Below are 26,547 nucleotides of genomic sequence, written 5' to 3'. Positions count from 1 at the left end.
GAGCTTGGGATTGATTGCCCAGGGGCAGCGTTTTCCCAGCCCGTGCTTAGCTGACGGTGGGTGGAGCAGTAATGAAGACAAACGAGGGAGCAGAGCAGCCGAGGAGCTGCGGCAGGACCCAGCTGCCTTTGGCCTGGCTCAGGCTCCAGCTCACCTGTCAGCATCCCTGCTGGCAGAGCTTCGGGGAAGTGCCTCTCCTCGAGGTTCAGAGGGCTCTGAAGGGCCTGGGCTGGGACTCAAGAGCCTCCCAGGTAAGCACCAGCTCGAGTGTGAGTTCTGCAAGGGCAGTGTGGGTGAAAGGTGCTGCTCAGCCCCTTCGTGCTGTCAGCACTGGATGCTGAAGGGAGATGGTTTAGCTGTAAGGAAGGAGTTAAGCAGCAGGAGGAGAGATTCCTCTGGCAGGCTTCAGAGCTCTGTTAAAACATCACCTTTGTGCTTGTCCATGGCTCTGCAGCAGCTCCGCAGAGGGTCTTGTTCCTGCATGAGCAGTCTTGGTGGTCTGGCACAGAGTAAAATGCTCTAATCTGGCCCATGGCAGACTCTTGACATTCTTTGAGCAGTTCCCATCAAAGCAGTTCTCAAAGTGGTTTTCTCTCACCACTTAAATGAATGTTTCCTAGGGCCATTGGGTGAAATCCCTGCTCAGAGATGCTCTGCCTGCAGTAGCCGAGGGGTGGCTTAGGACCAGGATAATCTTCTTTGCCTTAATCCCATCCTGCTACTTTGACCTTCCTTCAGACCTCGCCCATGGAGCTGCTCATCTCCCTCTGCCCACACATCTGGCTGCTGCTGAGGGACATCCTGAGTACCTGGGGAGCTTCCCCAGTGGCCCCAGCAGCAGCAGCAGTGATGTGAGAGCAGAGCCAGGCAAAGCATGGATGTGTGGGTGTCACTGGGGGCTTGTTCTTCCTGCTGTTCTTAGCTTCTAACTTTCATGAACATAGGCTTTGAGCGTGGAAAGTGTCCTCACCTGCCCAGCAGCACAACAGGAGGAAAGCTGACAGCACTTTGCTAGGGTCAGGGAGGAAGCAGGGCAGAGCAGAGCCTGCCCAGGGCAGGGGGCAGCTCTTGGTAGCCTCAGGATATGCTCAGGAGTTGCAGTGACTGAGGGGAATCTTGTTTTACCTGGGACAGGTTCAGCTGCCTTGGGCAGTGAGTCTGTGTGTGGGGATTGGCACCTTCTGACCGACCACACTGTAAAATATTTGGGCACTAAGTAAAGCAGAATACATAGAATCAGAAAATCCATCAGGTTGGAATGGACCTTCAAAGGTCATCTTGCCCAACCCTGCTGCAGTGAGCAGGGACAAGTAAGTCCTCACTGCTTGCCCATGTTGAGGGGAAAAGGAATTTTCAGTGCTGGGAGAGTTTGTTCTCTGTATCTGTGGGCAGCTCTGTGGCTGCTGCCCCCCTCCTCTCGTCACCTTAATTCCAGTTGTGAGTGATGATTTGGGTGTTTGGTTTGGGTTTATTTTATGGCAAAGGTCTGAAAGGCAACCTAGCACCTCCTGCTTCACCCACTGCTATGCCATTAGATGCCCTGCAGCCTGCTGCTGCTTGTGAAGGACTGCCCAGGGGTGTTGGATGCTTGGGCAGACTCGGCAGGAAGCCCCCAGCCCGTGGGGCTGTGGGAGCTGCAGGTGAGCAGGAAGAAGAAATGCATGGGGCTGATTCCTGCCCTGGGAACATGCCCAGCTGAGGGGGGTGGGGTGGAAATTCAAAAAGCAAAGGAGGTCTTTTTCTGATACAGGTTTATAATGAATTTGGAGTTAAAACAGTAAGCAGTATACACAACATACAGGTGAGCTTTACAGAGACGCTCTGGTGTCTGGCTCCAGGACCTACCAGGACCTTCACAGACTCCTTCTGCTTTCTTTAGCCCTCTGTGGCCACCAGCCGCGGGGAGTGGCCCTTGTCCTTGTGCAGTCCCTCGGGTTTCAGTCCCAATTTACAGCTCCTCTCGTCGCCTTCGCGGGGAGACAGGGAGAAGCCTCCTGCAGAGGCTGCTCTGCTCAGCAGGGTCAGCAGTGAGCGCTGGGTTTGCCAGGGGGAGATCCCGGAGCTGTCTCACGGTCAGCGGCACCCATCCTTGGCCTTGCAAAGAAGGGAAGAGCAAGGATGCTTCCTGCAGGAATGGGTTGCTCTCAGCTAGTGGGGTGTTTTTGCTGGTGAAACTGCAAGGTAAGCTCTCTGGGGAGGTGCAGGTGCCCTCAGCCATGGTGTCCTCAGCCGTTGCGTCCCGACGATCGGTCCTCACCCCAGTCCGCATCGGCTGCACCGTCCCCGCGCAGACGAGAACCCAGGGTGGCAGCAGCAGCAGGTTCACAGTCGAAGCAAGGCTCGCAGACTCCTGCTAGGTGGGGGATTACTGTTGCTGAGCAAGTGGAAGGGTCCGCGGTACCTCCTGGGAAATGTAGTCCTCTCTTGTAGTGCTTTGCAGAACGAATTAAATAAAAGCCATGCAGCCGAACTACAGCTCCCAGAACATCGCAGCCCTCGGGGCAGGAGTCGGGTGGGGGACAGGGTGGGGACAGAGTTGGGGACGGGCGGGGGCGGGGTGTAAAAATGAAATCGCAAGGCAGGGGCTGACAGCAGCAGCAGCCTCTTCCCCCTCCGTGCTCCGTCGGGTTCAGGTCTGGTCCAACCACTCGGCCCGTTTGGGTGCTTTACAGGTGTGCACGTCCACAGTGTCCTCGCACTCCTTGCAGCGCACAGCGCAGCACCAGTGGAACTTGCACTCGCACTTGGTGACGCGGGTGACGCGGGTGGTGTCGTACCCCCGCCCGCAGCACATCACCTCGCAGCCGTCCGTCCCGCGGGACAGCTTGCTGCAGACGCGCCCGGCCGTGCCCAGGGAGCCTGCAGGGGGAAGGGAGAGCAGCTCAGGGGCTTCGTTCTCTGTCTTTTTGAGTGCTTATTCCATCATCTCCACCCCCAACCCTGGAGCTGTTCTCCGTGGTAAGGTTTGAGTAAGATCTGGAGTGATTGTGGCTGGCTGCTGGGAGGTGACTCTGTTTTGGCAGTGGGGTTGGACTGGGGGATCTGATAGGATGGTTTAGGTTGGACCTCAAAGCTTAGCCAGTTCCAACCCTCTGGCCAAAGGCAGGGACATGTCCCGCTAGAGCAGGTCACTTAAGGCATCATCCAACCTGGTCTGGAACACCTCCAGGGAGGTTGTGGAGCACAGAATCACCCAAGGTGATTCTTTGATCACCTTGGGTGATTCTGTGCTCCACAACCTCCCTGAGCAACCTGTGCCAGTGTCTCACCACCCTCACTGCAAAGAACCCTTTCCTAATATCCAGTTTAAATCTCCCCTCTGCCACTTGAAACCCATTCCTCCTCCTCCTCTCATTACCAGACCTTGTCAACAGTCCCTCCCCAGCCCACCTGTAGCCCCCTTCAGACACTGGAAGGCCACCCCAAGGTCTCCTCGAAGCCTTCTCTTCTCCAGGCTTCAGAGCCCCAACTCTTGTAGCCTGTGCTCGTAACAGAGGTCCCTTCCAACTCCTGCCATGCTGAGGGTTTGTAGTCTGCCAACAGTAATGGAACATCTCTCCAGTGAGGAGGGACTGAGGGACTTGGAGCTGTTTAAACTGCTAGAGAGGGCTGAGAGAGTATCTTATCAATGACACCCACCCTTCAGATGTATATAGACGAGGTGAAGGTGCCAGGCTTGTTTCACTGGTGCCCAGTGATGGGACAAGCAACAGTGGGTACGAGCTACAACACAGGAGGTTCCATCTCAACACAAGGAGACACTTCTTTAGTGTGAGGGTGATGGAGCACTGGAACAGGCTGCCCAGAGAGGTTGTGGAGTCTCCTTTTCTAGAGACTTTTAAAGCCTGCCTGGATGTGTTCCTGTGCAGCCTGCCCTGGGTGATCCTGCTCTGGCAGGGGAGCTGGATTCAATGATCTCTGGAAGTCCCTTCCAACCCCTAACATTCTGTGACCTTGGACACAGCTGCCCTGGCAGCAGTGAAACCTCCTTGCCTCTGCCAGGGTACATGCCACAAAGTGGTCTCCAAGGGCTGGGAAGAGGCTGCAGAGCCTGTGCTTGCCTTAAGGGCACAGCTGTAGCACGAGCAGTGAGGCTGGCTGGGGATGCAGCTTTGGTGGTACCCTGCATGGCCTCTTCCCCGTGCCCACGGCTGGAGCCGGCACCTGCTGCTGCGTGGAGCTGGAGAGCGAGCTGGGAGCTGCTGGCCTGTTGGGAGGGGAGGAAGAGCTGAGCAGTGAGCAGAGCTTTGTGGGTTACCTGCTGACTTGTCCATCACGCAGTAATCAGGTGAGTTCTCAAAGTACACCAGGTCTGTTTTCGTGGGCTTCCTGAAGTTCTTGTTGGCCACCGTGAAGCCGGTGCCGTCCTGGTTCATCGTCACCTGGATGGCTCCGTTGTACTTCTTCCTCAGGTAGTCTCCTGTTTTCCGGAAGTCTGACATTGCCAGCCAACAAGTCCTTAGCGTGCAGGAGCCACTCACCCCGTGGCATTTGCACTCCAGCTTCAGGAAACGCTTCACTGCCTGTGGGAAGAGGGACAGGGTGGGGAGTGGCCATGGCCCGGACATCAGACACCGCACCTGGGGCTGCTCGGCTCCAGCGCAGCCCTTCAGCCCTGGCTGAGTGGGATAGGGCTCCTCAGGGGAGGGAGCTGCCCGTGGGGGATGCAATCCCACTGTCACTAGTGCCAGCATCAGCAAGGGCAGGTGTGGGGGCAAAGGTAAATAAGGCACTGCTGTCCCTTGATCCACCTGATGTGTCCCACATCCACTCCATAGAATCATAGACTGGTCTGGGTTGGAAGGAACCTCCAAAGCTCATCCAGTCCAACCCCTCTGCTGTCAGCAGGGACAGCCTCCACTAGATCAGGTTGCTCAGAGCCCTGTTGAGCCTCACCTTGAGTATCTCCAGGGATGTTGCCTTAGCCACTGCTCTGGGCAATCTGTTCCAGTGTTCCACCACCCTCATGGCAAAGAACTGATGGAGCCCTGGGCAGCCTGAACTACTTGGAGGTGTCCCTGCTGACAGCAGGGGGAGTTGGAAGGGACCCTCAAAGGTCATCATATCCAATCCGACGTAGTCTGTGAATCTCCATGGGGCTGCTCCCTTGGCAGAGTGTGCTGGGGGCACTGGGAAAGCAAATGCAGTATCCTGCCCCCATCCACAGCAGACCCTGCCCTCTGTGGGCACCCAGGGTCCCGCTCCTACCCCCTGAGCTGCTCCCAGTGCCTGCTCCCCTGTGGAGATGCCAGTGGGACCCCTAGCTGGGCAAGGCTGCACTCACCATCCTCCCGCAGCGGTTGTTGTGCAGGTTCATCAGGGCCCTGGCATCCTTCACCTTCTTCTCCTTGGCATCCACGAAGGCCTTGGCGAAGCGGATGCCGTAGTGGATGTTGTCGCTGCAGCCGCCCCAGTCGAACTCCCCGCGCTCGTCCTTGGAGCGGCCTCTCTTGAGCGGGTCGCAGCTGCAGGCCTTCAGGTCCCCCTGGCTGCAGGCCCTCGTGATGGCATAGACCACCCCAGCTGAGGAGATGGCATAGACGAAGGCAGCCTCCCTGCTGCCTGCCGCGGGGAAAGAGAAAGGGATGGGGAGTGAGCCTGCCAGGCTGTGCCAGGCGCCTGCAGCCCACCGAGGACTAGGGCACTGTGCAGCAGCACCTGCACGGCTGGAGGTGAGACCACCTCACACTTGGGCAAGTCCAACCATCTCTGCTGGCCACCAAGTCCAGCCTTGGCTCTGCTGGCACCTCTCAGACCAAGGGGAATTGCACACTCAGCCAGCTGGTTCTGAGCTGCTCTCGGGGCTGCCCAACTTGCTGCCCTCCCTGACCTGCAGCTCAGAGGCTATGTGGGCGCCTGTTGGTGCCGAGGCTGCAGGACCCACCAGCACCCTTCAGCTGCATCGGGTGCCAAGCGAGGCAGCTGGTGCTGGCTGTGGCCAGGCTGGGCTCTCCCTGCATGGCACAGCTTGCTGCTGCTGCTGCTGCTATTTTATGTCTCTGCTTCGAGTTCGCAGCTGTTTTTATAACGCTGTAAAAGATGCTGCAAATCAAAACCATTCTCCTCTCCGTTTCCAAGAAGCCTTTGAAAGCAACTTCAAAGGCAGCAGAGCTCTCTTTGGGCCTCGCAGGATGGGGCTGTGGCAAGGAGCTTTCATCATTCCCCATCCTTTGCCAGGAGAGGACAGGGGCAACAGCAAAGCTGCCGTTGCAGGACAAAGAGGCAGAGACCAGGCAGGGTGAGTGCTGTGCCCCAGAGCTCGCAGCTCCCTTCCCACTGGCCGGCTCCTCTCCGGGGGTCTGGCTTGCAGCTCAGCATGTCCTCTGCCCCGTGGCAGCTGCCCCTTCCCCCCACTATCTGGGAGCAAACCTCTCATCCCCAGCTCCTCACATGTCCTCCAGATGAGCTGCTCCCAGCTATTCCCAGACGCCTTTGATTTGGAGGCCGCGTGGCTGGATGCGCCCCAGCACGTCACAGGGCGCAGCAGCAGCATCTGTCCCGCAGTGCTGCTGTTGGCACCAGGGCTCCCGTCCCCTCCCGGGGTCTGCTTGCCGCCGGAGCCCTCCCGGGGCAGCTGGGGCCCACAGTGCAGCTTCTGCTCTGCAACTACCTCTGATCCTTCCCCATGGTGCCTTTCCATGGGTCCATCCCTGCTTGTCCTGTATCCAGCCCTCACCTGGAATGAGAAGGTCTCTCCTGGGCAGGGTCGGAGCCCAGACAGTGGTGCAGGGCTGGTGCATGCCTGCAGCCCTGGTCCTGCTCCACCTGGGAAGCCGAAGGGAGGAGTGGAGCTGCAGCTCTGCCTTGCCTCCCCTGCCATGCGAGGGAACAGCCAGTTCCCACGTGAACTGCTGAGTCCTGGCCAACCCTGCTCTCCAAATATTTATATATCCCATTACTGTTTACATAGGAGCCTGTTCTCCGGAGGTGTCTCCTCCTTCCCCATTCTCCCCCAGTGCTCCCCCTGCTCCATCTCATCTGGTGCAGCTATTCCAAACGCGGTGCTCTGCTCCCATTACTGCTTGATTAATTTACAGGGAAAGGCAAAGCTCTCCCAAGGGAGTAACCCAAGCCACCGGGCACGGCAGCTCGGCGAGAGGGGGGAGCGGGCGTGTGGCAGTGGGGCGGGCACGGGGCAGGACCTACTTCGCAGCATGACCCGGCCGAAGACTGTGTGGTCCCGGTCCAGGGTGCTGCAGTTCCAGCGGTGGTGCCGGAACTGGTGCTGGCACTCGCGGATCCACTCCTTGGCTCCCTCCCCGACCGACTGCATGATGTCAGGGTACCTCTGGCACAGCTGCCGCTGCTTGTTCACCAACCCAGGGATGTTGTCGCAGATCACCCTGGCGCCCAGCGCCCCGATGTACCTGCGAGAGAGACAAGGGGCCAGGTTACGGCACTGCCCGTCGGGCAACCCGCAGGGCGCCAGCTCCCCGGCGCCCCGTCCTGCTGAGGGAGATCTTACACCCAAATCCCCCTCTCCCTCTTTTGCTTTCTAGCTGTGTCACAGCTCCTCTGGGCCCTCTGGAGGGGATTTCCCCCTGAGCAACCTGCCCTCCCTGCAGCATCCCCTCGGTGTGGGCGAGCTGGGCGGCTGTGGAGCAGGGTGAGACCTGCCTGGGTGCTGGGTTCAGACAGGGCACTGCTGAGCCATCACCATGGCTGGGATTTGCTCTTTGTGTTTGACAAACTAATCCCGAGCTGCAGCAGCCCGAGGCAGGCAAAGCTCAGCTCTGGATGTGCATCAATGTGGGGGAAAATGGGGGAGGCCCTGGGGAGCTCATCTGCACCCAGAGGCACCCAGCCGTGGGTGCTGCAGGTCCTGGGGTCTGTACCCCAGAAATGCCAGGTTCTCTGTGAGCCTCTGAGGCTGCAGCAAAGGAACCTGCTGATGTGCAAAACCTTCCTCCCAGCCCCTTCCCTACACCCCAGCCCTGCTCTGCTGAGCACAGCAGGATGACGTCCAGCTGAGCCCAGCGCTGCCAGCACAGGCTCTGTGATCGCTTCTGCCTGTGACCTGGCTGGGGCATGCTCTGAGAGCAACAGGCCCTGACACAGGCACTGTGTGATGCTCAGGTAGGGGAGAAAGAGAGGCAAGCTTCAGCCCTCGCTGCTGTAGTCCTTTCACTCTTACTCCTAGTCCTCTGTGCAGGTATTGCAGTGGTGAGCAGTTATAACGGTGCCCTGGAGCTGGATAACTGGGGGGGCTACACTGTTCTTCCTGCCCTGCCTGTGCCCTGCCTGTGCCCTGCCGGCTCCCTGGTCCCCTCCCTGCAGCGGTGCAAAGAGGGCTGGAGCTGGGACAAGAAGGACAATGTGCAAGCCACAGCCTCACACGGACTGGCCAAGAACCATGGGCATAGGCATGCCCCAGAGCCTCACACCCTCCTGGACAAGGGCACAGCATGGAACTTTCCACCCCCGGGCTGCCTGCTCTCCCCAGCTGGGCAGCAGCCACTGGTGCCAGAGGCTGGAGTTTGCCACTGAGTGCACAGCTGTGATTCTGCCTGGGAGGGATGAGGTTTGGGTGGGATTCAAATGTTTCAACCCCCCCAGAGTGGAAGTAAGAAAATTCCTTTAATAATAATAATCAAAAGCCACAGGCTTGGGCACTATTTCATTGTCTCTCTCTCCCTGGCCTTGTTCTGTGCTTTCTTCCAGCTCCAGGCTCAGGGAAGGTCTGGGAGCAGGGAGAGGGAGGGGATCTGTTCCCTTGTTCACAATATTGTGTTTAAACCCTGGCAGAAGCAGGAGGTCATCCCGGGCTGGAGCTGAGGATAATAAACTCAACTCCCCATGGCTCTGAGAGCTCCAGTGGGGGCCAGCAAGCGTGACTCAGATCGTGCCCATCAGCCTCTTGCCCTCTAGCAGAGGCACGGGGAGGTGGCAGAAGCCATTCAGGACAAAAGAGCCAACAGAAACTCATCATGGAATGCCAACTGTGGGCATTGAATTGTCTCACTTGTGGGGGCTGAGAAGCACCCACCAGCAGGGTAATGGCATGAGCCAGCAGCCTCCAGTGGAGCTGCAGAGACCCAGTGGGAAGCATGGCTGGGTTCCATCTCCTCGGATCCATTCTGTCCAGTTTTCCTGCTCCCAGTGAGGATGGGGGCAGCAAATGTGTCCCTGCCTGGGCTGCCAGGAGCTGGGATGAGGCTGCTGGCAACCAGTGGTGCTGCAGGATGGAGGTTGCAGCAGTAGCCAAAGGTCCCCTTTGCTGGAGGAAAGAGCTGCTGGGAGAGCTGGAAAAGGTAAGACTGGCTTTGATGAGCCACCTCACTGGGAACCTTGGCTGAACTCTGTCCCCTGCCTGTCCCCCGTGCTGTGGCACTGGGCTTTGGTGGGCTATAAGCGCTGGCACTGGGGAGACACGGGGGCAGAGGTGAGCTGGCAGGTAAAGCACTGCCCAGCCCAGCCCTGGGAGACAGATCAAGGCAAAGCCTCCAGACAACACCAGGCACTCCCTTTTCACACCGAGCTAATTACGCCTCGTTAATTCTCCTGCCAAACACCCAGATCAGAGCAAACATTATCGGCAGGGGAAAGTGGAAGGAAAGCAGAGCGAAGGGCAGCGACCACTGAGGGAGCACCTCACAGCATCCTCGGTCAGTGGCTGCACCTCGCTTTGCTCGGGGAATGCAAACCGGCAGCGCATTTGCTGTGCTGCCAGCAGGTTCTCTTGCCAGAGACGATGTCCCGAAAGCCACCCCGTGATTGCTGCGGTGCTGGGAAGCAGCATGGCACAACAAGGAGGGGGGGGACACACAATTCCTCACGTGCCTTGGACGGGCTGCGGCGGTCCTGGTGAGCCACAGATCTTCCATTTCCTCAGTCACTCTGAAATGGAGCGTGACAGGGAACAAGGAAACCTCTGCCAAGCAGAAATTTGGGAGGGGAAGGGAAAAAAAAAAATCCAAGCCCAAACATTTGTTTTGGATTGATTAAAGCTCCCCTTCCGATTTGATTCCTAAAAGCCTGTGACATTTGAAAAGCACTGCAAGAGGCAGGACAATGAATGTTCTGACAGGTCCTCAACTGCCTTATCAGAACTTGCAGCTTAAAATCAGGCGGCTCTGCTGGAAGTGGCAGAGTGCTGCACTCTGGGGGGGAGGAATCTACACTTTTATAGCTGAAAGAAAGACCAAAAAATCCCCAGTTCAGCAAAGCCTGTGAGAGAAAACTGCTCCTGATGCTTGAATTTGCTCCCATCTGGGCTTCTGCAGGTCAGGAGAGGCAGGAGCAGGCTGTGAGTGCCGGGATGGAGGGAGGAAGTAAGTCAGGTGTGTGGGGGGATACCAGTGCCTAGCTCGCCAGACAGGGTTCCTTAGGATTTTGCCTCCTGTAAAGTCCTGGTGTCTGTTTGCTCAGCCTGGAGAGGGGCTGGCATCGACCCCTCAGACAGCCCTTGGCTGCAGGATGCTGCATCAGTTATTCCTTGCAAATCCACCTGCAATCCCAACCTCACTGCACTTCCCATCGGCTCCTAGGGGAGATGGATGTGAGCCCCGGAGCTGTGGGACTCACTCTGCTGCCACACGGACATCAGATCCCAGCTCCTGTCCTCCCTTCCCGATTCGTGCAGCAGCAGCGGCAGAGGTCGGTGCCTTCAGCTTGCAGAGCAAAGTGCTTCCAGAGCCTGCGTTCAGCCCTGCTGCTCCCTGCCCTCCTCCCCACAGCAGCCCACAGCAGCTACAGGGATGCAGCCGAGGCTCTTTCCTAACAGTCCGGAGCAGGGAAGCAGCTCAGGCTCTTTCTTAACAGTCCAGAGCAGAGATGCAGCTCAGGCTCTTTCCTAACAGTCCGGAGCAGGGATGCAGCCGAAGCTCTTTCCCAACAGCCTGTGCAGGGAAGCAGCTCAGGCTCTTTCACAATGCCTGGAGCAGGGATGCAGCCGAGGCTCTTTCCCAACAGCTCGGAGCAGGGATGCAGCTGAGGCTCTTTCCCAACAGCTCGGAGCAGGGATGCAGCCGAAGCTCTTTCCCAACAGCCTGTGCAGGGAAGCAGCTCAGGCTCTTTCACAATGCCTGGAGCAAGGATACAGCCGAGGCTCTTTCCCAGCAGTCCGGAGCAGGGATGCAGCCGAGGCTCTTTCCCAACAGCCCGGAGCAGGGATGCAGCCGAGGCTCTTTCCCAACAGCCCGGAGCAGGGATGCAGCTGAGGCTCTTTCCCAACAGCTCGGAGCAGGGATGCAGCCGAGGCTCTTTCCCAACAGCCCGGAGCAGGGATGCAGCCGAGGCTCTTTCCCAGCAGCCCGGAGCAGGGATGCAGCTGAGGCTCTTTCCCAACAGCTCGGAGCAGGGATGCAGCTGAGGCTCTTTCCCAACAGCTCGGAGCAGGGATGCAGCTGAGGCTCTTTCCCAACAGCTCGGAGCAGGGATGCAGCTGAGGCTCTTTCCCAAGAGCTCGGAGCACGGCCGCTGCGATGCTCGGGGGAACAGGAGACAACTGTCACATCTTGGCTCCCAGTTGTGGTTCTTATTCTAAGAGTCTGCTGACTTCGGCTCTTGTAAACAAGGAGAAACCTAAATTGCTTCTAAGATAAACACGCAAATCAGAGGCAGCCGCATCTATTTACTTGGCAGCAGAGATCTTGTGCTAAGCCCTGACCATGGCTGGACTCGGAGCTGTGTGTCCTGCTCCCGCACTTCCCATCGCCGCCTGCCCGACTTCCCTCAGGGCTCGCAGGCTCCTCGGGTTGCTCTCGCAGAAGCCTGCGGCCAGTGGCGTGTCTCTGCCCTCAGCTCTGCTCTGGTGGAAGCCTGAGCAGCTGAGAGCTCTCCTCCCAGTGGATGCTCTCCTCCCTCTTCCCTGCGGGCTAGGAGGGGATCCCTGCAGCTGCATGCGGGATCTGCTGCATCTTGTCCCAAGGAGCAGCTCTTGTTTCTTCTCTGTCTTTAGAGGGCTGGAATCTTTCTGAATCTGTGTGCCTCTCCCCAGCTGCTGAGATCTTTAACAGGAGAGACCAAAAGACCCAGTACTCCTGGGGAGGCAGTGGGAGCATGGCAGGAGCATGGCAGGAGCATGGCCAGAGCCCAGAGCACCTTAGCACAGGCAGATGAGAGCTCCTCCGCCGGGAGACAGCAGAACTCCTGGGCAGCCTGGGCCAGCCCCAGGCAGGTCAGCGTTAGCCTAGCTAGGGGAGCAGGCTGGCTGTGGAGCTGGGGGGTGGTTCCCCAGCTGCTAGAAGAAATGTTCATGGGGTCCTGGGGATTGCTCTGAAGAAAAACCTAACCCCCAAAACTCATCAATTTGAGCACTGCTTGATTTCAAAAGGGACAGGTTTGGGATTGCCACTTGGGCAAATCTCAGAATGGGAAAATTTGTGCCCTGCTTTAGAATTTAAACAGCTGCTGAGATGCTGGAAGTGCCCAGGGTGGTGAAACTGTGGCTGAATCAGCAGCAGTAGAGGCACAACTTGAGATGAGTGATTCCATGACTGACACTAACTGAGCCTTACCAAGGCACTCATGCAAGTTAACTCTATGCTGGGAAAAGGATGCCCATGCAAGCAGTTCTGGTGATGGAGTAAGGCAGGCCCCAGGCATGAGGAAACTCAGCTAGGGTGGCTCTGGGTGTCCCTGGCACTAGCCAGGGCCTCCACAGCTGTGACATGCAAGAGTTGAGGCATGAGGCTTCCTCATGGGCACCTGTTAGTGCAGGGACAGCTCATGGCTGCAAAGGAATGGGCAGGTTTAACAGATCTTCTTCCTGCAGCTTCTGTCTTCCCAAGGATCCTGAAACTGCTTTGCCACCTGTCTGTAGCTTATGGTTCAGTGGCAGAGCAAAAGTGGCTCTTCTCTCCTCAGGGTAAGGAGATGAGATGAGGCAGCCTGGCAGTTCATGCAGTGCAGTGCTTGGGGCTCTGAACTTGACCAAGCCATACTCAAACCAATAAAGGAAAACAAAAGATCAAGCAGCAAGGAAAGCACCAAGATGGTCTTCCTGGCCACGACAAGCTGCACCTCAGTGCTATGCCCTCTGATGGCCACTGACTGCCTGCCATGTGCAGCTCTCAGCACCATGAAGAAAGGCTGAGCTCTGAGACCCTCCACAGGCCACCAGTACCAGCAGATGTCCATGAGCTGAGCTCTAAATGGGACTTGGTCCCAACTCCGGACGTGGCCTGCAGCACTGCTCCTGAACCTGCTGTGGTCACCTGTGAATGCCTCCTGCTCCTGAGACAGCCCTGGGAGGGGTGGCCTGGCAGGGGTTTAGGTTCCACCATCACAGTGCTGGGGTTTCCTCTGTCTGTCTGCAGATTCAGTGCTGTGAAGCCCCCAGAGTTCCCCTTGTCCATACTCAGGTGAAGTGTGGTCTGGCTGTGCCCCTTCTCTCCTCTCAGATCAGTGCTGGGCCAGGTGGTGCTGCCTTGCTTCCTGTCTCCCTGGGTGGGAGATGCTCAGCTTCTTGTGCAATCCCCCAGGCTGGGGCTGTGAACTGGGTTTGCACAAAGCTTCCTTGCTTTTGCTCCAAGAGCTCTGCTGAGGGTGAGACCAGGGCATGGGCTGGCATCTTGGTGGCATCACAAGCTGCCAGCGTCCTTCCCCTGAGCAAACTGACTCCAGCCACTGCGGCTCTTGTGACCACACTGGCAGTCCCGAGAGGTCAAACTAGGAGCCAAACTCTCTTGGCTTCAGCTCTCTTCCCAGTCCCACTGAGCCAACACCAAATCTGTGTCTCGGTGGGAGTCTGGAAAGCCCCAGGCAGCAACTGGAGACACCTCTAGCAGATAGGATCAGATCCAACATCCCTGCCTCCCTGCCTGATTAAGAGCGAATTCCACTGTGCCTGGCAGCCTTTCACCTCCTCAAGTTCCTCGCATACTTCCCAAGGATGCTGCACTTCCCTTCCTCTGCTCTCCCTGGCTGTGGGCAGACAATTTATAGCACTCTGGGTTGCAAGGTGTGTGTCATGGGTGTGCTACAGACATCTGAGATGCTATTTTATTATTATAAACCCCCTAGTATTTGATTAAGCCCCACTGGGAACGGGGCCATCCTGGCCTGCTGGAATTGTTAACGCCTTGGAATGATTAATAGTCCTAATTTCCTCACTTAGAGCCACCACTCTGTGTGGTGAGAGTGTTAGTCTCACTTGAATAATGTTTAGTATCATAATGCTCAGCCACTACCACTGCCAGTCAAGGGGTAGGTTTCTCATTCTCTGCACCAAGATCTTTCTGCTTCTTGCATCTCACCCTTTTTTCCCAGTTGGGTGCCTTTAGTTCCTTGTCAGAGTCCCTTCTGTGGTTTTCCTGCACCTCTGTGGGATGCAGTGTCTGTGTTCCTGGGGAGCTGGACCCTGCTGAGCACCTCAGGTTTGCTGTTAGCATCTTGTGTCACAGGTGACTTGGGAAGCCTGGGTGTGGTCCGAAGCAGGACGTGGGATGTGCAGGACATCCCTCAGGTGAGCAGCAAATCCCTCATGAGGGTGGGAGATTACAACAGCACAGGGAGAAAAGGACCCTGCTGCCTTTGCAACACTGCCCAAGACCTAGCTCAGTGCTGGGTGGAAGCTGTTCCTCAGGGCTGCTGTAGGCAGACAATACAAAGTGCCCATGAAAAATGGGCTTTATCCTGAAGTATCCTCTCTTGTCTTTTTGTTTGCTCTCCCCAAACCTCAAAGCACTTTGCTAAGGGGTGTGGAGGAAAGAGAGTCTCTGATGGTAAAGCAGAATGGATGATTCTTCTCTCATCCATGCCATATCTTGCTTGCTGGGCATGAGGTGCTAAGGGGAGAGGCTGAGGGCTGGCACAGAACCCAGCCCAGCACTCCTCACGGTGGGCTGCAGGCAGTGCTGGCACCTCTGTTAGCAAGAGGAGAAGCTAATGAGTCTGGAAGAGCAGAAAGGCTTTTTTTGCCCTGCTGCATTTCTTTGTCAGGAAGATTTCCTCTAGGTGAAAGTGACCCCAGTGAAAAATGAACTAAGGCACACGATTAGGATCATCCTAAGGGCGCCGAGTGACTGAGGGAACCCATCTGTTCCACCGTCCCGACCAGGAACACCAGGGCTGCTGCAAAGGCCACAGGGGTCACTCTCCATCAGCCTGACGTTACTTTAAAACTGCTTTTTCATGGTGTGGCTGCCCAGCCAGCTGAGCTGCAAGCTCCTCGGGATAAAGACTTCCCGGTCGCTGACCTCCTGCTTTTATTGCCACGCAAAGCGCTCTCCGCAGCAGCGAACGTGCGGCCGCCGCCAGCCCTCCCAGCTCCCCCGAGCGCTGCGCACCGCCACCTCCCCTGGCAGAGCTGTGCTGTCCTCCTGCTGCCTCGCCTCTGACAGCCCTTGCCTGGCAATGGGGAGATGAGGAGCTGCTTGGCAGTGGGGGCATGTGTGGAGGAGGGGGTCCTAGAGTGGTCTGGCTTGGAAGGGATTGTCTGGTTCCAATCCCCTGCTCCAGGATGGCAACGGAAGCTGTGGACACGCAGCCCTCAGGGACAGTGTGAGCTGCTAGGACCGTCTGCCAGGTGTGACCCTCACAGCCACAGTGTATGCTGCTAGGACCTTCTGCCACTGTGCCCCTCAGAGCCACTGCATGGGCTGCTAGGACCTTCTGCCAGTATGACCTTCACAGCCACCGTGTGAGCTGCTGAGACCTTCTGCCAGCGAAGCCCTCCTGGGGGCTGCCCAACTGAGGCTGGCACAGGGGGGAGGCAGCAGCACCTCCGTTACCTGGCCAGCTGCAGAGCTCCTCCGTGCAGCTGTCTTAACCTTGGCTTGATTTCAAACATTCCTGCTGATGCTATTTCCCCTCCCACACACCTCAGAGTGATGCCTGCTTAAATCAGCCCCTCTCTCCTCTATCCCACAACCACCCATAAGTGTGGCTCCGTTTTCCATCGCTCCTTGTGCCTGTCCACTGCACCTGCCCCGGGACCCAGCACACAAACACACGACAGCCCCCGGAGAGCACCAGCTGCAGGAGCACTGCTCCTTCCTACCCGTGCTGGTGGGAACATCCCTTCTCCACCTGCACCAGGAGGGTCTGCCGAGTCCTTGGCAAGAGCCTGACACCAGCTCTAACACGCAGGGTGCAGTGGGTCCCCTTTGTGGGGGGGACACAGACCTTCTTCCCTGGCTGAGGAAGGCAGCCAGAGGGCAGTTGCTGCTTAACCCTGGACCAGAGCATCCCTAAGACAGTGCCCGTCTGGGCATTGCTCCCCAGGCTGCAGCAGCTTCTCAGCAGCTCACCTATGCCTTGAGGTTCCCCACCTGCAACAGGGGAGGTCCATCAAGTCCTTGGCAGAAGCCTGACACCAGCTCTAACACACAGGGTGCAGTGAGTCCCTTTGTCTGTAATTTGCCATTGGTGTGTTCTACCTTCCCATGAATCATGGAGCACTCTCGGTTGGAAGGGACCTTTGAGGGCCAAGTCCTCTGCCCTGGACACAGACCTCCTTCCCCGGCTGAGGAAGGCAGCCAGAGGGCAGCTGCTGCTTAACCCTGAACCAGAGCATCCCTAAGACAGTGCCCATCTGGGCATCACTCCCCAGGCTGCAGCAGCTTCCCAGCAGCCCACCTATGCCCTGAGGATCCCCACGTGGCTACCAGGTTCTTGCACACTCCCTGACCTCCGCCGGTCTTCCTTGCACAGATTTGTTTTATCTCTTTGGGAGCCTGATGCCTCCCATCTGTTCCAATGCCAGATGAAATTAAATATTTGTAGTTTCCAAGGGCTGTGGTTAGCAATAAACAAGTTAGCTAACGAGGATTTGGTGTGCTGGGGGGGGACTGGGGGGGCGGGAGGAGGTGGTGGGGGGGGCTGGTGTGGGCTTGCAGCAGGCAGCTATGTGTGAGGGTGGGGTGCAGGGGGTGTGTGCAGACGCCTTTGTGTACATTCTTCTCTAACCAAACCTTCCATTTCAAATGGCTTTCCACACCAGAGCAGCCAGCCGGGCTCTCCATAGCGAGTAAACTCCTACTTAGTTATTTACACCGAGTTTGTTTATTGCACAGTTGATGTTTAGAAGCAACATTGGCTTCATCTCCCACAATCTTGCAGCAGGAATTCCAGAGGCCGCTCTCGGGGCTCGGCGTCCCCTCGCAGGGCACAGCCCTGCCAGCCCCTGTCGGTGCTGCTCTCCCTGCTCGACTGCACGCCAGTGTAAACGGGATTTAGGGATTTTCCCATCACATTCCATCTTAATTTCCATCCGTGTTTTTGTTGCTAAGTAACACGTGGCAGCTCGGGAGTGCTTCTGCACCCATGCTGCTCCCCACGCCTGCACGTCCCACTGCTGGGCAGCGTGGCCTCGGGGTTCAAGCGGTGTCACTGAGCACAGCCGCGCCAGGCTGAGCCTCTCCCTTCTGCCCTGTGCTTCCAGCCTAGCCACACGCAGACACCCAGGGACGCTTTTCTGAGCACCAAGAGGGCCAATTCCTGGGGATGCTGCGAGGCAGCGTGGGCAGAAGTTGCTTCAAATGAATAATTTGCAGTTGTTTAGAAGAAACATTTGGTTGATATTTCCTCCTAGTAGACTGTGATCAAAACTGACCCTTTTATTTCGCCCCTCCCCCCCCCCTTATTAATCTACTTTAAAAGCCAGCTCTGAAAATGAGAAGCATTTCCTCTATTTCCACAAGTTTATTGTGTGTGAATCCCTAGAAGAATTTGGCAATAATAATAAAAATAAGGAGCGATGATGCACCACCAAATGCATCCACTGGAATATCAGGAGCTGCTTGGAAACCTCCTTAAATCACTGAACAACTTTTTCCCAAATCACAGCTGGGTGAAACCGTTTTCAGCAGAGCACAAATCCCATCTCAACAGGCTCTTTGGGCAGGGCTGGCACAGCCCCTGCACGGCGCTCACTTCGCTGAGGGCTTCGCCCAGGAACGTTCTGCTCTGCAGAAGGGGAAGAGAGGCTGAAAACCTGAACTGCCAGGGGAGGTCTAGGCTGGATGTTGGTAGGAAGTTCCTGGCAGAGAGAGTGATTGGCATTGGAATGGGCTGCCCAGGGAGGTGGTGGAGTGGCTGTGCCTGGAGGTGCTGAAGCCAAGCCTGGCTGGGGCACTTAGTGCCATGGTCTGGTTGGTTGGGCAGGGCTGGGGGCTAGGTTGGGCTGGATGAGCTTGGAGCTCTCTTCCCACCTGCTTGATTCTATGATTCTATGAACTTGAGAGCTCAACAAGTTTGAGTGGCAATTAATTCTTTGAAGTCCTCATCAAGACCTCATCAATGTTTATAAGTGAGTGCCAGGAGGCTGGAGCCAGGCTCTGCTGGGTGATGCCTGATGACAGGACAAGGGGCAATGGTGGAAGATGAGGCAGAGGAAGTTTCACTTAAACATGAGAAGGATTTTTTTTCCCTGTGAGGGTGACAGAACCCTGGAACAGGCTGCCCAGGGAGGTTGTGGAGTTTCCCTCTCTGAAGATATTCAAACCCTTCTGGATGTGTTCCTGTGTGATCTGGTATAAACGATCCTGCTCTGCAGGGGGGTTGGACTGGGTGAGGTTTGGGAGGTCTCTTCCAGCCCCTGACATTCTGTCATTCTGCAAATCTATGATTCTGTGATTCTCTAAGTCTATGATCCTCTCATTCTATGGTTCTAGGATTCTATGATTCTAAGATTCTATGATTCCATGATGTTGCCACACTCCAGGTCCTTGGGACCAATTCTCCTTGCTGACAGCACTCAGAGAAACCCTGCCCGGCCACTCCCTGGCCAAGGAGAGCCTTTCTCCTTCCAGGGAGAAGCTGCCAGCCCGGGAGTGGGTCTGCAAGCCGTGAACACAAGTCACCACAGGAGCTAAATTCAGCTTCTTCCCAGTAAGCCACAGCTACTGGGGCTTGGACCGCGGCTGGATTCCCTCCCGCCTGCGGGGAAGAGACGTGCACTGGGGATTAGGGCAGAGACCACGGCAGAGTTGTTATGGGGAAAGTGAGGTAGAACAGCAAGGGAAGAGATGTTTTTCACACTTCTCTTAAAGGAATCATTTTCACCCTCCAGCAAGGTGCCCAGATCTGTTACCACAGCCCAGCTCTGGGCACTACTCAATACCTTATCTTTCTCCAGCTGCTTTTACCCCATGCACCACTGGGCAGCTCTAGCAAGCCTCCTCCACAACAAAATCAAAGATTCCAACTCCACTGCTGCCCTAAGACCGACCCTTCCTTCCTCCTTTCCTTCCCTCCTTCTCTCCTTCTTCCCCTCCTTCCTTCCTCCCTCAGCATGTAGCACATCAGCCACATCATCCTCACACAGATGCAGCCCTGCCTGCGCCAACGCTGATGGGTGGGGGCAGATCTGGGGCTGAGGCCAGGACAGTGCCTGCATCGACCTGACACTTGCCTGTGGTGACTCATTTTCTCACCAGTGATTTCAGTTCCTCGTGAGCCGATCTGGCTGTGGGAGATCTCTTCTGGGTATGGCAAGGTTTGGCTTTGCCATTCCTAGTTTGCATTCTAGGTGCCCCCCCTGTGCTGCTCTTGGGATGAGGGCTCTCCTCACACCATCCACTTTGGTGCCTGGTTGCATCCCACTGCCTGAGCAGCACATTCTCTGGACTCCTCACTCCCTCCCAGCCCTGCATATCACCCTGGAACGGCTGTGCCAGGGATGCCAGCCTGGCCATGACCGCTGCGTGCCCAGACGTGCTCTCAAACCCTGGGCATGCTTGTGCTATCAGCCCCACTCTGAAGTGCTCACAGGCCCTTCTAGCATGCTCCACGGTAGCTGAGGAATTCCAGAAAGCAGCGCTCTTGCTCTGCGGTAGGAGGGATGAATTTAACTAAGCTCTGCTTCACCCACTGTGATGTGCTAATGATGATGAGCCTGGGTGGAAAACAGCATTCTCCACAAGATCAGAGAGAACTTTCACAGGGTGGGGGCCACTGAGAACTTCTCTGCAGCAGGCTGCTGTTTTCACCCGTGTTACCGAGCTACTGAAGCAGCTCGGGGTGGCTTCCAAAACCCCACAGCCGTTGTTTTCCCCAATTACTCTCATTCTGCACAGGGATTTTCATTGTTCGAGCCTCTGGGACTGGAGGTGATGAATTTCTAGAAGGCTGCTATTCCTGTGGCATCATTTCTGGCTGCTCAGAGCCTCATCTCATCCCAGCAAGGGCCAGCGGCAGCTTCCTCGCTCAGAGAAGCTGTGACACAATTCACGGGGCGAAGCCGAAGCCCGCAACGACCCGGCAGCTCCGCCAGCATCTCCGCTAGGATCACCGGATTGCTGCGGGTGGATCCGGGGAGCTGCTCGCTGAGCCTGCCGCTTGCCAGCTCTAAACCCCTGTCCTTGCCCTGCCCGCAGAGAACTGGAAGGAGGGGTGGGTGTCCCAGCGTCTTTAGCCCGGCGGGAGCCGGGGGGGGACCCCAGAGGACAAACGCGCGGCGGTGCTTTCGGGGCGCGGGGACCGCGGCGGCTGCGCCCCGGAGAAAGCCTCGGTACCGGCTCCGGGAGACGGCAGCTCCTACTCCGCCGCTTCCCCGGGACTCGGGGCTGCCGCCGCCGCGCAGGTGGAGACGGGGGTAGCCCCAAAGCCGTCCTGCCGCTGGGCTCCCGGCTAGGACCGGCACCGGCGGCGCGAGGGGTACAGGGCACCCGCTCAGCCCCGGCCGCTCTCCATTGGCTTCCGCTGCCCTTCGCCGGGCTCCCCGGGCCGCACGTCGGGCTCCGGCTCGGCGGGATTCGCTGCGCACTCGCCGACGCTGCCGCAGCTCCCGGCAGCGTTCCCCATCCCCGTCCCCATCCCCGTCCCCATGCCGGTCCCGGTGTCGGGCACTCACCACCACGAGGAGTCGGCGCGGGGCGTGAGGGCGAGCAGCAGCAGCAGCAGGGGCAGGCAGAGCCGCGGGGCCGCGCCCGCCGTCCGAGGGAAGGCTCCGCACTCCGCACGCCCGGGGGCCACGGCAATCCCAGGAGACGCTTCCAGACGGTTTGGGCTGAGCATATCTCTCCGGGGCGGGCTCCAGACCGAGAAATGACCAGGGAAGGAGCGGGGCGGGGGTGGGGAGGGGGTCCTGCCCGCGCTCCCCTCGTGGGGCACTACCCGTCACGGCCCCGCTGCGCGGCTGCCGGCTCCGCGCTGCTGAGCGAGCCCCGGCTGGGCCCCCGCTCCCGGGAACATGCTGCTGCGCGGGGGGCGGCGGGGCCGGGCCGGGCTGTGCTGGGCTGGACCGGGCTGTGCTGGGCTGGACTGGGTTGGGCTGGGCGGTGGTGGGGGTCCCCGCGGGATCCCGGTCCGGGGCGCTCAGCGGGGCCGGCTCCCCCCGGGAGGTGTAGGGCGGGCGACGGGTCCGGGCCGGGCCATGGAGGTCCCTGCTCGAAGGACGGGGACGCTCTGGGGACGGGAGCGCGGGGGCCGCGGCCAAATATCGCCGGCGCCCGGCGTGCTGCGGGCTCTCATTGGGCAGAGTCAGAGGCGCGGAGCCGCAGCTCCGGCCCGACCGACCCCCACCCCCCGGGCAGGTCGGACCAGCCCCCTCCGCGCTCCTGCCCCCGCCGCCGCGCACCGGGGCCGCTCCCACCACCCGCGCCCGCAGCCGCCGGGAATGCAGAGCGGAGCCGCCAGCTGCGGCCGCCCCGTCGGGTTGCGCCTGGGGAAGGGTCTCGGAGGCTCTGCGGGACGCTAGGGGCCGGGGTTGGGGCCGCTTTGGCCCCCGCCAGGTGTCACTGCAGGGCGGCAAACCGCTGGGGCTCCATCGGCACCGGCTCCGGGGCGAGCAGGAGCGGTCGGGGCAGTCAGTGCTCCCCCGAGGCTGAGTGTTGGGGATGATGATGCCCCCAGCACCTGGGGGACAGGGGTACAGCCGCTGCGCTTGGGACACGCACTCCCTGGGGCTGTGATGTCCAACAGTTTGCCCAGAGAGGTGGGAGATGCCCCATCCCTGGCACCACTCCAGGTCAGGTTGTCTGGGAGCTCTCTCACTTCTGCCATACCTCTGCTGGCTGTAGCTGTGGCACAAGAGAGAGGCGGTGGATGAGCTGCCCTTGGGTCCAAGCTCTCCTTCATGCATTGCCCTAAAATCGTTGGCTGGTAGCTGATGAAGACCAACCTCAGCTGGGAGCAGCCTCTTCCCAGTGTGGTCCCTGCGCGGCTGGGGTGCCTAGAGGTGAGCAGGTGTTAGGCTCCAATGGTTAACCTCTTATTGCTGGCGCTTCCCAGCATCCCTAATTATTTACTGGCATTGTAAGCACCATTAACCACCAAAGGACTTTTCACATTGCTGCAGCCCTCTGCCCAGCTCTGCTTGTTCTGCTCTTTCCTTCCCGTTCCTGTTGCTGCAGATCAAAGCTCCTCTTCCCCACTCTGCGAGGAGCAGGCACTGGAGACTTGCACTTGGTGATGATCCAGTTACAGCTGGGAGAGCTGGTAGGGTGCTGTCCTTTTGTGATTCCACACAGGTATCACATCACAGCTTGTTACTGTGATGTTTTCATTCAAAGAGAGGAGGCTGAGCTGCCTGTGTCCTGCTCTGGTGGGAAAGGATGGGGAGGGGGTAACAAGTGCCATGTCTGTTTGAGTGTGCAGGTTTTGGCTGTGGCATGGTGCTGGGCAGGAGACTTTCGGGCCAGGCTGTGGCTGGTCCCAGATTGAGGGCAAGAGGCAGCTGGTGCAAGCCTGGGGAGGGTGGTGGAGGTCTGTGCGTGGATTGTTTCTCAGAAGAGAAGGCTCAGGGGAGACCTTATTGTTCTCTACAACTACCTGAAAGGAGGCTTTAGCCAGCAGGGGTTGGTCTCTTCTCACAGGCACCCAGTGACAGAACAAGAGGACACAGCCTCAAACTCTGCCAGGGCAGGTTTAGGCTGGACATTAGGAAGAAATCCTTCATGGAAAGAGGGATTGCCCATTGGAGGTGGTGGAGTCGAAATTCCTGGAGGTGTTTAAAAGGAGGCTGGATGAGGCACTTAGTGCCATGGGTTAGTTAATTGGAAGGCTTAGGTGATAGGTTGAACTCGGCGATCCTGGAGGTCTCCTCCAACCTGGCTGATTCTGTGATTCTGTAGATGTTGAAGTGGCAACACCTCGGGCTGGGGTTCTCAGAGCTTGCACCCAGTGCATGGAATTTCTGGTTGATGCTCTCCTCCACGAGACCTGACCTGGCAGCCCACAGACTGTCCCCTGGAGTCTCTGGGGTCTGTGTCAGGATGTCCTTCCTCTGCCTGCACTCCAGGCAGAGGCTGGGGCAGCCCTCGCTGCTCCAGCTGAAGCTCAGCCGGGCAGAGGCTCCATTTGATCTTCATTCAGAGGAGCGCCGGGCTCAGGGTGTCTGGGTGCTTCAGCCACATGAGCTGCGGCGGGTAAATAAACACGGCTCTGCTTTCAAAGGCCTTCACGATTCATTAACTTCAAAGGAATGAGCTCTCTATTTTCTTTGCAGGTTGCTTGCTCCAGAGGCTGCTGAAGGTGGTGGCTGCTCACGCTGGGGAGCTGGGACGGGCGCTGCAGGACCGGGTGTCACGCCCTGAGGGGCAAAGGGGCAGTCCAGGTTGCTATCACCCCTGGGCAGGAGAGCAGGATGAGGAAATAGACAGGCAAAGGCACTCTGTAGCTTTCCCTGCCCTCAAATGCTGCCCTGCAGGTGGCATCCAGCGTGCCCAGGGCATGTACCAGCCCCATGGCTGCTCTAAGGAGGGCTCCCCATCCTTCCCCAGTGGTGAGGGCAGCGTAGTCTTGCCTGCTTATGCCATCCTCCCGTGGGTGAGAGGGTTGTGTGCCCCGTGAGCAGGGCTTGCTCTGGAGGCTGCTCTCCCCCACAGCTGTCCTCCTGGCCAGGGCACTGGATTCCTGCTCTGATTGTGTGGGCACAGGTGCTGGGGCTGTGCCAGAGGGATCGCTGCACTTCCCCAGCCCTTGTGCTGGGCACAGCTCGGGAGCTAACCTTACATGTGGCAGCCCCAGGAATAACTCAGAGCCTTGTGTAATTGCAGCCTCCTGGAGCCCCAAGGGGAAAAAATCTCTGTCCTGGGATAACCCTCAGTGGCAGGCCTGCTTGGGAAACCTGCTTTCTGAGGCAACAAAGCCCCGTTATGGACAGGTTTGTTGGGATGGGTCACACAGCTCAGCTAAGGTCCTGAACTCGTTCAAAAGGGGCCACAGCAGGGCCACGTGCCAGCAGGGTCAGCACAATGGGCACAGCTCTTGCTTGCCCCTCCTGCAGCCACAGCACAGCACGGGCTGGGCACTGTAGGGTCATGGTGCTGGACATTGTCACTGCCCAGCTGGTGAGAGCCATGCACTTGGCAGTGCCCTGTTCCATGCCAGGGGCTCTGATGCCCACATAACTTGGGTCTCTCAGCTTGTGCCAAGGAGGATGCTGGGGAAGAAGCAGCTCCAGGTGGCTGGAGGCAGGTGAGGGGCTCCTTGCTGGAGGACAGAACCAGGACACAATGACTGTGAGAGCTGAGTGGGCTCTGCAGGCTGTGCCTGCCTGGTTTGCTGAAGGAAATGCTGTGGTTACTGCTGAGCCCTGAAGGCTTCAGCACCTGGTGGTGAAAGGAAGGTTCCTTAACCCCCAGAAGAGGGGCAGGTCCCAGTAGCTGAGCAGTCCCCAGCCAGCCCTTGGCTGTCTCTCCGAGGTGCTAAGAATACATCTGGGACAGCTACAAATAACCCAAGTGGTGAACTGACCCTTCCCAACAGCTCCACCATCATAGAAACAGGAGCCAAACAAACAGGCAGGAGCAGCTCCTGCCCCCAGCAGAGGCTTTGTCAGTCGATCCTCTGCTTCCCCTGTTAATTGCTTTGTTCCTTCTCAGATTAATTGACGAATTGCTGCGGGGGCACACAGTGCCCTGCTTTTCAGCCACGTGCTGTTGGGAGCCCTTCAGCCTCTGCTGGTATCTGGGAGCACAACGTGGGGGCAATCTCCCCTCCTGTGTGTGCCTGCTGGTACCTGGCTTGGAGTGGACAGAATCATGGAATGGTTGGAATCAGAAGAGACCTCAAAGTCCACCTAGTTCCAACCCCCCCTACCGTGGGCAGGGACACCTCATGCCAGACCAGGCTGCTCAAGGCTCTATCCAGCCTGGCTTTGAATACTTCCAGGATTGGAGCTTCCACAACTTCTCTGAGCAATCTGTGGAAGGACATTTGGGCAGAGGATCCAAATTCAAGCCAGAATAGAAGGTTGAACAGTGACATTAAACCCCTCTCTGATACCAGACCTATTTTTCCACCTACGGAAATTTTTTTCCCTTCCTGGATTAATTTCCCAGATGCCCTGCCCTGGGAAGAGCTGATTTCCCACCCCAAGACCCATCCTGTACTGCAGCACCCTTCCTCCTTCCCTCCCTCCCTCCCCATCTGGATTGCACTCGGCTGGATTTGCGGCAGTGCCCAGCTTCAGGTTGGTTGCCCTAACTGCAGCCGTGGTAGTCGGGAAGTCCCCAAAGGCCAGAAACTCTGCAATAACACCCCAAAACCGTGCAGGCAGCCGCAGGTCCCCTCACCCTCCCCAGGACCGGTGCGCGGTGAGCCGCGGCGGGAGCGTGCCGGGAGGGACTCATCAATCCTGCGGCTCTCGGCTCCGCCGCGGCCGCCCCGGAGCTGTCTGGCAGAGGCGAGCCTCGGCTGTCATCGGCGGATCAGACGGGGCTGAAACTCGACAGGCCTGTGGAAAAACACGGGGTGACATCAGGCAGAGACACGCAGCCACCGATCCATCTCCCGCCTCAGCGGCTGCTTTATTTAGACCCAGGCAGGGCTTTGAGGTGGGATTTTGCAGCCCTGGAGCAGCGTACGGTGCCTGTCCCCGCATCGCCGGAGCTGCTGGTTGAGGACATCTCCGCCTCCTCCAGACGCTGATGGAGGGGCTGGGGAGCGCCAAAGCCAAGCCTACACCGGAGCCTGGCTGGAGGAGCCAATACCGCTGTGGCACTGGTGTGCCCTAGCCCAGTCTCTAGCTGCTTGCTTTGCTCCTAGAGCTTTTTCTCACCCTCCTCAGCAAGGACAGCTCAGCTCCCCATCGAACTTGAAACGCTCAGTGAAACTCCGTCAAGCTCTGTGGGAAGGGAGGGTGGTCCCCAAGGCACAAACCTGCCCTGTTCCTTCATTCCCAAGCGACCTTTCCCATTTTCAATGACTTTTTGTTCTGAGGGCTGTTAACATTTTCATCCTACTTTCTAATGCAAAAACAAAGCCGCAGTTAAAACAACAGGTTCGGGGTTTATCAGCTGAAGCAGCTCAAGCCCTCCACATCTCTTGGGTTTGCTTTTGCAGATAACCTGGGAAAGGTCTGGGTGGGTGACACTGAACTGCAACAGAAACTGCTCTCCAAATGTTTTCCAAAGGCAGAACTTGGTCTCTGCTGCCAAGCAGACCAAACAACAACAAGCAAAAAAAAAAAGAGGCAGCCCTATCAGGTAATATCTGCAGCATTGTTTCTAAATGGGGATTTTTTCCCCCTGTGGTTAATAGAAGTAGGGAAATGAGTCCAAAGCCTGCACACTCTTTGACCGTGGAGCTCCTACAAAGCTTGGCCGGGCTCTGGCTGGAGTGATCAGGCTCAATTAGTGCCTCCCATCCGGGGCTGTGGGCTGTCACCGGCAGTGCAAGGGAGGATTTATGTTTCCTTTCCCTCGGAGTGCCATCGCT

The 26,547-nt window shown here is 57.9% G+C and overlaps 1 protein-coding gene across 1 annotated transcript; it reads right to left on the bottom strand.

The window, feature by feature from the left end:
- Positions 1-1,742: 1,742 nt before the first annotated feature.
- WNT2B (Wnt family member 2B) lies at positions 1,743-21,279 on the bottom strand. Its single transcript, XM_064173408.1, has 5 exons — positions 20,738-21,279; positions 7,147-7,367; positions 5,285-5,562; positions 4,259-4,523; positions 1,743-2,859 (listed from the first exon to the last, which is right to left on the bottom strand). Exons 1-5 carry the CDS (start codon positions 20,899-20,901, stop codon positions 2,630-2,632), a joined length of 1,158 nt encoding a protein of 385 aa, XP_064029478.1. The 5' UTR covers positions 20,902-21,279; the 3' UTR covers positions 1,743-2,629.
- Positions 21,280-26,547: the final 5,268 nt, after the last annotated feature.

Source organism: Pogoniulus pusillus, chromosome 39, assembly GCF_015220805.1.
Source record: "Pogoniulus pusillus isolate bPogPus1 chromosome 39, bPogPus1.pri, whole genome shotgun sequence".
In the NCBI taxonomy this organism is placed as follows: domain Eukaryota; kingdom Metazoa; phylum Chordata; class Aves; order Piciformes; family Lybiidae; genus Pogoniulus; species Pogoniulus pusillus.
The sequence above is the reverse complement of the archived record's forward strand: the minus strand, read 5'-3'. Positions and strand labels throughout refer to the sequence as shown.